This window comes from Nesoenas mayeri (genome assembly GCF_963082525.1).
Source record: "Nesoenas mayeri genome assembly, chromosome: 3".
Lineage (NCBI taxonomy): Eukaryota > Metazoa > Chordata > Aves > Columbiformes > Columbidae > Nesoenas > Nesoenas mayeri.
This window is the reverse complement of record NC_137544.1, coordinates 2,026,073-2,038,584: the sequence shown is the minus strand read 5'-3', so window position 1 is coordinate 2,038,584 and position 12,512 is coordinate 2,026,073. Positions and strand designations below refer to the sequence as shown.

At 42.2% G+C, this 12,512-nt stretch overlaps 1 protein-coding gene across 2 annotated transcripts in view; it reads left to right on the top strand.

Moving 5' to 3' along the window:
* Positions 1-12,512, top strand: part of ELP3 (elongator acetyltransferase complex subunit 3) — a 120,639-nt gene that overhangs the window by 27,412 nt on the left and 80,715 nt on the right. For both annotated transcript variants that reach the window (XR_013921975.1, XM_080341950.1), the window contains exon 8: positions 9,373-9,534. Coding sequence is in view for 1 of the 2 variants with exons in the window: in XM_080341950.1 (XP_080198076.1) it covers positions 9,373-9,534 (162 nt within the window). In the remaining variant the exon portion in view is untranslated. The remainder of the gene's footprint in view (positions 1-9,372; positions 9,535-12,512) is intronic.

The window sequence follows — 12,512 nt, the reverse complement described above, 5'->3', positions numbered from 1 at the left end:
AAACATGAAGACTTGGGTCTCCAGAGCCATAGTTTGTCTGTGCTCACTGGGACGGGTTTGAGAAAGGCAGGAGGCTGAGATAAGGGAGGAGGAGATCACAGAATCCCAGACTGGTTGGGGTTGAAGGTACCTCTGGAGATCATCCGGTCCAGCCCACCCGCTAATGCAGGTACACCTAGATAGATTGCACGGGATTGCGTCCAGGCCGTTTTGAATGTCTCCAGAGAAGGCGATAAGCATTCTCTGGCCCATATTAGCCCGGTTTCAGCTTTTTCCCCTTAAACCTTTAGTTTTGACAGAGATAGGTAAAAAAGAGGTTGCAACGCATCTCCTGTTAGAGCAACACACACATTTTTCTTGTTTGAAATATTTCACTCTAGCATACGCTTATTCATCGTGGTGCTTTCAGTTATAGCTTGCTAATAATTTATTGCTGAAACAAAAAAGCCACAACAGTGTTATCTGTATTGCTCTTACCTTGAATTTGATGGATGGGAGCTTAGAAAATACGCCTGCACTGCTAGAAGGTCCTGTCGGGGTTTTCTGTTCAGTCTGTCCAGCATCCTTATTTTTGCTGCCCGAGCTATGACAGACCTTTCCAGGCCTGCTCAGATGTGCTCTGAGAACAGGATGCTGATTACAGCTTGTTGAAATAATTACACATTTATTAGCCCAGCTCGGTCCTGGCTGTCGGGAACAACACGGTCCCTCCAGCAAAGCTCCAGCCTCCTTGCCCAAAGGTCCTTTACATGATGTTGCTCTGTGGATGATATAAAAATAAACCAAATCACTCCGCCACCCCCTCCTCTCTATGCTCAACGTCATTACCTCCTTGTCGTTACAGCCAGGCGTTTAATTAGTCCATGCAAATAGCCCTGCTTTGATTAGGCCTGAAGTGCGTTCGCATAACCGCGCTGCTCCTGCTCGTGCTGTGCTTTTTCTTCGGAGGGTTTTCAGACGTCGGATCCATTCATTGTGGTTACAACTTGGTAAACAAATTAAGAAAAAGAGAAAACTCCTAAGTTCTAGGGCTTTTTGCTTCGGAATGAATAGTTTTGAACATAGATCCTATCCTGGATTTCTACACCGAGTGACACAGCGGGAGGGAGCATAATTATGGATGACTTATCTGTTAGTGACATTTCACCAAAAAAAAAGAGAATTAGTTCTTATCTTTTAGCAGGTACAAGTAACATTACTTTGTCAAAACCGGGAAATTATATTTTAGTCAATAATTGACTGTTTTTTAAGTAACTGGAAGTTTTTCAGTGTTTGAAAAGCGAACATTGGGAATCTGATGCTAAGAAACCAAAGCAGTTTGTTGTACTCCTGGTACTGGTGATAAAGAACATACTGAAATGTTGTAATGAAAAGGGAGCAGTACAAAGCCAAATAACTGGCGTTTGAGCTTTCAGAAATATCTGCTCTGGGCAGGCATCAAACACGCAACTTTTGAAATATATTGGATGAGTAAGATGCCACCTGTTCTGTTTACTAGCAGGAAATTGTAGATATTGAATTAATTATTGGTAGCTGCGTTTCAGAGATTGGTATTGTGATAAAGCAGAGCTATTAGACATCAAGAAGGAGAAGGTCATTTAAGTAACAGGCGAGGATGTGGTACGTAAGATACTTGTGTATTATAGCAGCAGTTTCCTCTTCAGAAACCCATGGTGTCACTTTTTGTCTTAATTTCACATGTGTAGACATTGTTGTCTGCCTTGAACACCTGTAACTGAGTTACCACGCTCCTTGTAGTCAAGGGCACAAGAAGGTTTTTTTCAGGATGTCAGGCTTGTTTGGGATGCTGGATGTTCACAGACATAGAATCACGGAATTGTTTTGATTGGAAAATACCTTTAAGATCATTGACGCCAACTGTTAACCGCACACTGCCAAGGCCACCTCTACCCCATGTCCCTGAGAACCTCATCTATGTATTTTAAACCCCTGCAGGAATGGTGACTCCAGCACTGCCCTGGGCAGCCTGTTCCAATGCCCTACAGCCCTTTGGGGCAGAAATTGTTCCCCACATCCAACCTCAACCTCCCCTGGCGCAACTTGAGGCCGTTTCCTCTGCTCCTGGCGCTTGTTCCTGGGGAGCAGAGCCCGACCCCCCTGGCTCCAAGCTCCTTTCAGGCAGGTCAGAGATCAGAAGGTCTCCCCTCAGCTCCTGTTCTCCAGCTGAACCCCCAGGTCCCTCAGCCGCTCCATCACACTTGTGCTCCAGCCCCTCACCAGCTCCGTTCCCTTCTCTCCACTCGCTCCAGCACCTCAAGGCCTTTCTTGGCGTGAGGGGCCCAGAACTGCCCCAGGGTTGGTGGTTTGTCCTCCCCAGGTCCCAGCACAGGGACGGTAACTGCCCTGGGCCTGCTGGCCACACCAGTGCTGGTACCAGCCAGGATGCTGGTGGCCTCTTGGCCACCTGGGTACACGCTGGAGCTGTTTTGGTTTTGGTTTGTGTTCAGTCTAAGGGTAGGTGAGCAGCAGTGCCTTTCTTTTCCCAGCTAAGCTGTGACCACTTATTGTGATGTGTTTGAGTGTGGAGCACCACATTTTGTGGGAATTGCTGCTGTTGATGATCCGTTAGCAACAATGGTGATCAAGTAACATGAATATTTTCATAATTTATTCTGCCCACCTTCTAGATGATTTTCTTTGGCTTTTGAAGTAATGTTCTGCAGGCAGGTTTTTGGGGACTGTTGCGTTGGATGAGTTGTAGATCCTTCCCGTTGTCATCCCAAAACCAGCGTTTTGTCACGTGGTGTGTGAAAAAGCCAAATTATAGCACACCCAGATGAGATATTGTTTATTACAGCGTTGTGCAAGCCTGGCTGCTGGAATAAAGCCAGCACGCCAAAAGGAAAAGTAGCAGCCATTCTATACAAAGTCTTATCACTACTCAGGGCAATCCTAAGGAGCCAGTTGTTTGCACATCTGGATACTGGTTCCATAATCATTTTAGCATATAACAAGCAACGTTCGGCTAAAAGACACTTGGTCCAGCGGTCTTGAGGCAGATGTTAAAGTAAGACTCAACTACTGTATACTGGTTCCATAATCATTTTAGCATATAACGAGCAACGTTCATCTAGAAGACACTTGGTCCAGCGCTCTCGAGGCAGATGTTAGACTCAACTAATTGTGCAGGCTTCAAAACATCTAAAGCTGCAAAGTCAGGCTCTCTGATGAGGTGATTTGCAAGTCACCCTTATCTTTGTCAGACTGACCTAAAACTGAAAAGGTTTATGTATTTTTATGTTAGCAATTGCAGAACGGAGTCATTCTTTTAAGTGATAATGGCAACACCATCTTTCTATATGGATGGTGACACCTAAATGCTTCTTGCTCTTTGGTTCTCTTTGATGCTGCCTTTGAACCATTTCTACTGCTTCTTGTGCCTTTTTCTGCTCTTTTGTCTCCTCATTACATCCTCTCCTCCTCTGAAACCTGTAAAACAGATAAACAGTTCAAAGCCGTGTGATTTATGTGCTGCACATGTACCATTTTAACCCATTTACCTCATTCTTGTAGTTTTATCTTTTCTGAGCTTGTTGGGATGCGTTAAGTCTTTCTGTTTTGCTTTGGCATCGTGCCGCTCTGGTCCCATCCAGAGAGTTTGGAAGCTGCTGTAGGATGGATTGTAAATAATGGAGTCTTTGATGTTCAGGTCTCATGAGACTTTCATCTGTAGACCAGAGTTTAATGGAGAGCGAGCAGATGCTTTGGTAAGTGAGTTGTTTCATGCCAGAACGGTGCTGTCTGCTTTCTCTCTAAGTGAGAAAGTACCTGAGACCCTGAGTCAAACTGGTGGAGATGTAGGTGCCTTTTTGATCTTCAGAGGCAGAGCCTGATTTGAAGTCTGCTTAATGTACCAGATTTCTCTGATAATTCAGTCAAATATTCTCTAATGATGAAAACTAATAATCTTTCCTTTACTTCTTCCTATTTGAGACATTTCTATAATCACACTGGAAAAACCTGACTTCACAGTAGCTATGTCTGTGCAAACCTTAAGGTTTCTCTCTATCTCATTTCCTTCGTTTCTATGGCTTAACATCTATTTTATTTGCATAATTCTCCTTTGCAGTCAGTCCATTATTGAAATTGCCCCACTGTCATCTTGTTCTATACATTTGCCTTGATTTCTGATTAGTCTTTTGATTATGTGGAGTTACTATTACATGTATTATACATAATTACTTGTATTATAAATAACAAATAAGACTGTTCCAGGGAAGGAGGAGAAATACTGTAAGATGTTTATTACTACTGGAGAAGATAAAATCCATCTCCACACTCAAGTTCCAGAAGAAAGGCACATCATAAATATTAATATTAATGCCAGAATGAACCTGGAAATCGGGTGAACTTGTATATACAAGACCATCACAGGTGGAGTTTTCAACTTGGGTTCATTGGATTTCTCAGGGCTTTCTATATTTTGCTTCTTTCGGTCTTCAGTTAATAATAGTTTTGGTTGCCTTGGTCATCAACAAGGTCGTCTTAACCTCTTGTGGCGGAGTATCCTGAGTCATCCTCTTCAGAGCTCTGGATATTTGCTTTTCAGGCTCTCTGCCTAGTTGGATAGAGCCTGTTCCCTCTTTGTATCTCCGTATTCCTGCAGGATATGTGGCTAGATGTTTGTTGTTTTTAAAGATTAAAAGAAGGCAAATCTATCATCTCCATTATCATGATAAGTCACTGGATCCTGTGACCGAGCTTAGAGGCTTTTATAGAGAAATGGAGTATAATATGCATAAACTTCTGCAAAAGAATTGACTTGGTACAGTGAGATATTTTGACATTAAAAAAAAGAGACTAGAACAACATGTCACCCATTACATTGGTTTGCAAAACAGGCATAGCAGAAAATGATTTTCATTGACCTGAATGATTTCTAATAGGATTCTGCTGGTTTTGCCTCTGGGCTTTGTGTTAAAACAGTAATTTCCGAGGGCTGGCAGGTGCCATTAATATTGGAGATGGGCAAATAAGGGGTAAATCTGTATTCCATAGGAAGCTGTGTACAAGCAAGCTGTGTACTTCATTATGGGAAAATGTAAAGCTGTTTTTCTAGGAAGGGTGCAGGATTCTATTCTGAGAGGCAGCGAAATATCTAGAAAATACTTAGGAGTTAAGTTGCATTATCATGAGCTTTCTGTATGATTCAGCAGCCAAATTACCCTTGACTGTATAAATAGTGGAAAATTGGATAGGAATAGGCAAATCATATCCCATCTGGATATAGCACTGGTGTCTCTGCAAAGTTCTGTGGCTGTTTTTGGTATCAAAGGCAACAAGAAGAATGTTTAAAAACTGGAGATAGTGCTACAAGAGGGTATGAAAATGATGTAAGTATTTAAAAAAGACGCATTTAATGAACAATATACAAAACTCTTTGAATCTAGTCTGACACCCTGATACCCGCTAGAAGGGCAACATGGTGGAATACAACTCATTTAGGAGATTTCCAGAGTGTATATTGATGATATTTTGAAATAGTTGGCTTATCCACTGCTTAGGGGGGGTATTAATATTTCATAGGATCTGCTACTCTCAAAGAGCTGGTTGAAGTGGGGATTTGATCTTGGCTGGGATGGCTCTGAGGTGGTAGAATTTAAGGTCCTGAAGGATGCAAGTAGCAGAATAAAGATGTCAGAATTCAGGACAACAAACTTGAAGCATTGAGGGATGCCCTGAAAGGTGAATTAACCCAGGTGAGTTTAGCTAATCTTCTGGGACTCAAGTTGCAAAGAGAGTTCATATGAAGGAAACCAAGCAGGCACAACAGGCTTTGCTTACTGGAGAAGTCCTGGTGGAGCTCAACCAGGAAATAAGGAGTTTGTGCAGAATGTGAAAGGAGATGTGGGATGCCCAGGAGGTAGGAAACCTTAATCGGAGTTGGAACTCAGAGGGATTATTGGACAACAAGAAGGACTTTCATAGATACCTTGTCAGCAAAGAAAGACCAAAGAAAACATGGATCTGCTGGATAAGGCAGGAAGTTCTGTGAGGAAGGACATGGGAAATGGCTGAGGTGTGCGTTGTTTCTTTGTTTTGGTCTTTATTTGCAAGATCTGCCCTTGTTGGGGACCCTTGTTGGCTGCCAGTTTGGGATGAGAGGTTGTAGCCATGGCAGAGGATGGTGTTGGCACCACCGTCAGGTTGTGCACGTGGAAGGGGAAGGGTGAAGCAGCTCCATGTCACCTTGGAGAGGTCGTGACAACCGAGAGGTCCCCAGTGACTGGAAATGTCATGTCTATCTTCAAGAAGTTGAGAAGGAGACCTCCAGACTGGTAAGTCCTTGAGAATGTCATGGAACATGTCCTTGTGAAGGCTGCTTCCATGGGCGGGAAGGTGGCCAGGAGGACTCAGCAAGGATTTGCCTAACTGACCTGCTAGAAATGTGGGAAACCACCATAATAAACAATACCTTGTCTCTGTGTGCTACAGTTTGGCTTTTTTCCGCACATCAGGTGACAGAAACCGGGTTTTGGGACGACATTTCCAGTGGGCGGTTATGATGAAACCTGTAAAAGGTAGATGTGCAAAGTCAGGCTTGAAACAGCCCATCTACTATAAATTGTTACATAAATCACTGATTAATAATAAAAAAGTTGACTTGAAAACTGCAAATCAGGCTCAAAGATCTACTTCTTCACCAATAAGAAACAAAAATAATCAAAAGCAAAACGTTACTCTTAAGCACACATCAGTTTGTCTTTTCTTCTTCTCTGTTGGCTGCATAATATTAATCAGTACAGCTTTTCTGGGTGCTGTTTGGTAACTCCTTCCATAAAACATCAGGTTATGTAAATCTAGGACAGGTATTAATTGGTGTCTACCTCTGGTGCTCTGCATTTGGCTTCTTAACTTACAGTCTTACAATTTGTGCCTGTCCTTAGTTTTAATAGTAGGTTTCCAATGAAACAGAGTTGCTCATTTTGCAAATAGGAAAAATGTTGAATATCCAAATGAGTTTAAAGTTAGAAAGCAGACAAAAACCAGAAGAAAAGTCCGATTTCTTGTTCTTTATTCGGGAAAATGGTGGAGATATATTGTCAGAATCACCTTCTGGGGAAGGTTGACTATCACACACTCATTTCTTTGTCTTTTTTCCAATTAGTTGAATCTCTAGGCTTTATTAAATATGGACCATGCAATTCAAGCATTTATTTAATGTTGATAAAATAGAGTATAAGACGGTGCTTTATTGGCTCACCCTGAGTCCTTGGGAGAGCTGGAGATCATGATGCTCACACTGAAAGTGTCACATACAGAGGACGGTGGGTTGAAGAGACTCATGATTTTCCTTGGAAATGTTGTATTAATTACTTTATCTGTTTCGAGCTCATTTTTGGGTTGCTTTTCTAATTACCATTAAGACACACTTCTCTTTATGGCACAGAGTTGGGCAAGACAATTCTACCAGCCCTTACACCAACCTGAAATCCTGTCGGTACCCTTAGTAAATGTCATAATTAAGGGTCTGTTGGCATTTGTCTTATTCAGCATTTTATATCTTGGCCATAAATTTGCTTGTGGGGTGGGAAAGTGTAATTATTTTGGCTCCCATCATTATTTCTGATTACAGGTGGTTAATATTAACACGCACCCTCTGGCACGATGGGCGAGTTTTCTGATGACCTCCCCCCGGCTCCCTTCGCTAAAACGTCTCTCTTTAATTTTTGCAAATGACATCTTTAAGAATGAGCGGTTTTAGTTGGATATTAATGAATCACACGTTGGCGATGTTTTCCTTGACGTGATAAACAATTGTTCTGTTAATCTGTCAGATTAGTGAGCCACAAATGAAATGTTTCATGTGTTTTCTGGGTTTTTTTTAACAATGCTTATTTTGACAGCCATTACAGCCTGTCCCGCGAATATCCTGCTCTTTATATATCTTATGCTCTAACAGTTTGAAGGGCATTAATATTTTTGCTTGTAATTCTGAGCCGACGTTTTTTGGGAGGGTTTGTGCTTTTCTTTTTGGTGGTGTTTGTGTTGTGGGTTTTTATTTGTTTCTCATTGTTTTGTTAGTTCATTTGGGGGTTTTTTGTCATATTAGATGCTCTAAAGTAGACTCAGAGCTTTATTTTTATTCCAATTTTGATTTTGATTTTATTATGATTTCCGATATCGGATGATGAATCTTTACAGAACACCTAAAAAAGAGCTGAATTCAGTCATCTTGATCATTTTGGTGTGCAATATTCTTTCGGGTACCAGCACAACCCTTACTCAAGGTGTCCTCTTTCTAGCAACGTTTAATATTAATACCGAGATCTCCATCATTTGGGACCATTAAAGAGACCGAAATTCCTCTTACACAGTGGCTGTTAATCCTGCCCACATCCCAGTTTGGGAATTTTCCAGATTCTTTGCAGTTTCAACTAGTTTCAAGAGAAGAAATTTCCTCCTTACAGCTGTAAATCTTTTCCCCTCTGTTACACAACCACCATATTCTGCAGAAAAGATGGTCAAGTGAAATGATTCCTACATGGAAAGTAACATTATCCTTGCTGGTAGTGTTGGAAATGATGTTGATCGATGGGTTTATTTGGTTCTGGATCGCTTTGGATTCCTTTATTCTTTCGTTTTACTCTCTCGTAGGTCAATAACTTACCATTTGTCATCGGTAGGTCTTTCTACTCGCCGCAATAATTAGTCTCTGTTAGACATCCAGTGATAAATGGGGGGGAAAAGGTTAACAATGAATTTTGTTTCAGCATTAGACTTCAATGAAGTTGCGAGCGTGCCGCTTGCTCACAAAGGGAGGGATTTGTGGCATTTTTCATAGGCTGTGTTGTACATTTTCTTACGAGAACGCAGCTGGATCTTGTCCCAATCCCTGCAATTTATCTGAACACCCTGAGGATCAAATTAAAAAGTACCAACTACCCCAAACTGTCCCTAATGGGAGATCCTGTGTTATCGTCAGGGCAAGAGCAAATTGCCTTTGCTTTATCCCCCAAACCAAGCACAGTTTTCAATGCCTACTCTGACTTTTCCTTCTGCCCAGGCTTCATTTCCAGATGATGAGAACTGGAGGCTCCATCTGGTCCAGGAGCATCTTCCTAACAAGTACTATTTAAAAATAAAAGCCTTCAGAGCTGCCACAGTCTAGTTCTCTTTATCCAAAGCAAATCCCAGACTTGTATTCATGTATTTGTGCATCACTTCACCCATGCGTTGCCATAATGTTGAAGACACCCTTGCTACTGGGATATTTAAGGTTTTTCACCTCCATTTTAATTCTGGTGGCAACGTAGAAACTCACATGGAGAAATATTGGAAACTATTCGGAAGTGATTTGTGACAACTTCAGGATATTAATAGAGGATGTTTTTTGGGGTTTTTTTGCAGGTATTCAGAACGAAGCCTGACAAAATGTGTCGGGATAACCATAGAGACCAGACCAGATTACTGCCTGAAGCGACATTTGAGCGACATGTTGTCCTACGGCTGCACGAGGCTGGAGATCGGGGTGCAGAGCGTGTACGAGGACGTGGCCAGGGACACCAACAGGTGAGGAGGAGCCCTCGGGGGAAAGCTGAGCGTGGTTGCTTTCTGGAATTCCAGTTTGTTTTGGCAAATAGGTAGAAACCTGGACATGTGTGTTTAGCCACCCAAAACTAATTTGGTATAAATAATCACAGAATCCCAGAATGTCAGGGGTTGGAAGGGACCTGGAAAGCTCATCCAGTGCAATCCCCCCATGGAGCAGGAACACCCAGATGAGGTTACACAGGAAGGTGTCCAGGCGGGTTGGAATGTCTGCACAGAAGGAGACTCCACAACCTCCCTGGGCAGCCTGGGCCAGGCTCTGCCACCCTCACTGGGAACAAGGTTCTTCTCAAATTCAAGTGGAACCTCCTGTGTTCCAGTTTGCACCCATTGCCCCTGGTCCTGTCCCTGGTTGTCACCAGAAGAGCCTGGCTCCATCCTCCTGACACTCCCCCTTTCCATATTGATCCCCAGGAATGAGTCCCCCCTCAGTGTCCTCTTGTCCAGCTCCAGAGCCCCAGCTCCCTCAGCCTTTCCTCACACGGGAGATGCTCCACTCCCTTCAGCATCTTGGTGGCTGCGCTGGACTCTCTCCAGCAGTTCCCTGTCCTGCTGGAACTGAGGGGCCACAACTGGACACAAGATTCCATAATATTGATTTCCAGTTGTGACCTGTGGGGTGTCCTGTGCAGGGACAGGAGTTGGACTCTATGAACCTTGTGAGTCCCTTCCAACTCAGGACATTCCATGATTCTATGATAATGATTCTATGATTTGCTTTCTGGAACACTGTTGAGGAGCATGTCTTGACCTGTTCGCTCGAACACCCGTTTAACAGTGAATTTTGAAACATTGAGCTCATTTCCTTGCTGCGTGGCCACATGTCTGTTAAGAAAAACTAATAAACTGCCCTGGCTTCATGGATTTCTTTGTGATATTGTGTAGAACGCAGCTTGAGAAAATTGAGTTATTTGTGATGTTTTATTTTAAACTCTTTTTCCGGTATTGTACATATCTCTCTTTTATTTTTTTTTAATTGCTTCCTAAATAAATGTGATTTGGTGAAGCAGAACAGAGAGAGCTCATAGTTCTTGTCTTAAATAGTTGAGAATCTATAGGCTTGATACGGCGCAGCGTAATCTCTTGGAGGTATTTTATATTCTCTACACCAGACGCCTTTTTCTGCTGAGAAATGACATTGGCAAGTACAGAGGGTGAGGCACAGCCAGAAACAACACCTGTCGGTAGATGAACCACCGGTGTTCCAGGCATACGGCGTCTCTAGAGACTGCAACATTTATTTGCAAGAGGCCTGTGATTTATTCCATGTCACCTTGGACCTGTGGTCAAAAGAACAGTTGTCCTGCGTAGGAGAGCACACAATATACTGTTCATCCCACTCCTTACGGACAAATAAGCCAATCTCATGGGGTTTTTTTAATTGCAAATCTATTCAGGTTTTGAAAGAAACATTTTTTCCTGGTTTTTTTCCACTTCTAACACTTTTACAACTTAATTCTTGTTGCGCATTCCAGTCACCTACCAAAGATGTTAAATAACCATAATCACACGTAATGACAGAGAGAGATTATGGTTCAATAAGCAAAGCACATTGTGGTTAATACCTACCTTAAAGGCAGCAGCGCAAAACTGGAAATGTTGGACATTTTCTTTTAGAGGCTTAAAGAATCCACAATGAGTTTCCTCCTGCTGGTCTACCTTTAGTTTTGCAGGATGTCACTGCTGTGAAATGCTCGAGTTCCAGGTCTCAATAGGCAAGAAAAGCCATTTGTTGAGTCGTCCAAGAGTTAAGGACTAATATTGATAGGTGGTACTTTCCTCCTCTAGATGTCAGAGCTTTCCAAAGGAAAAGATCCGGACTAAGGATGTGTTGCGAGATATCACTTTTAGGCTCGATGTATTCATACAGATTGCAAATTGAACAATTAATCTCTCTTCACCTTTTACTTCTTTCCACCTCAAATCTTTTAAAGGCGTCTTATCCTAAGGTGGGACTTGAAAACCCCACTTAACTTGGGTCGTTTGTCCATCGCATCAGAGCCAGTGCCATAAATGACTCAAAGCTTTTAGCTTGTGCGTTTGCTAACGAACCTTTGCTTTGCTGCTGCTGAATCAGAAGAAGGATGAAGTGGTGTATTACAACCTTGATTTCACTCCGAAATCATCCCGTATAGAATGACATTTGTAAAGGGTTTTGGCACTTTTCAAAGCTGCTTGCGGAATTCCTAAAAGGTTTTCCCGCAGGCTGGCTGAGAGCAGGGAAAACACAGACCGTTCGCTCCAATATCTCCCTCCAACTTTTCAGAAGAATGAATTGAAAGACACTTTTAGAGGAGGGTGATTCAAGTTTCTTCTGCAGCGACCTCATTTTGCTTCTGTTCTTCTTCTGCTTTGTGGGGGAAGTGTTTTGGCTTCAAACTTTTAATATTTTGCTCGTAGCAAAATGTCAGATTACAACCAATTAGACTAACTGTTTGGAAATTACTTTCTATTATGTTCCATAAGTCATTAGTGAGGTTTTTGAGTGCTTTTGGTGGCTGTGAGGCAGAAAAATATTCAAGAGCAGATCTAGGCATCAAATAATCAAGTTATTGATGCAGCTCAAATTCCACTTCTAATAAGAAAATAATTTTTATTTATGAAGCAAGTCTCCATTTACTCCCCTCAGGCTACTCAAGGTCTTGAGTAATACTGTCCTTGAACAGTCTTGGAAAAACACCGTAATACTACTGAAAAAATTGTAAATAAATCTGTAGTCATAAAACTACATGTGGGGATTTAAAAGAGGCAGAATCTTCCAGTAGAGAGGAAGGAAATGGTCCTTAAAAGAAGGGAAGTAGCTGTTTAGTTTGGTTAATGTCAGGTCTTGGCAGAAGGTGTTTGTAGAGGTGCTCAGATGATGTTAATTTTTCATCCAAAGGACCGTGGTGGAGAAGAAGAGTCACTTGCTGAGCTAAGTTATTGGCAAGACATTCCCA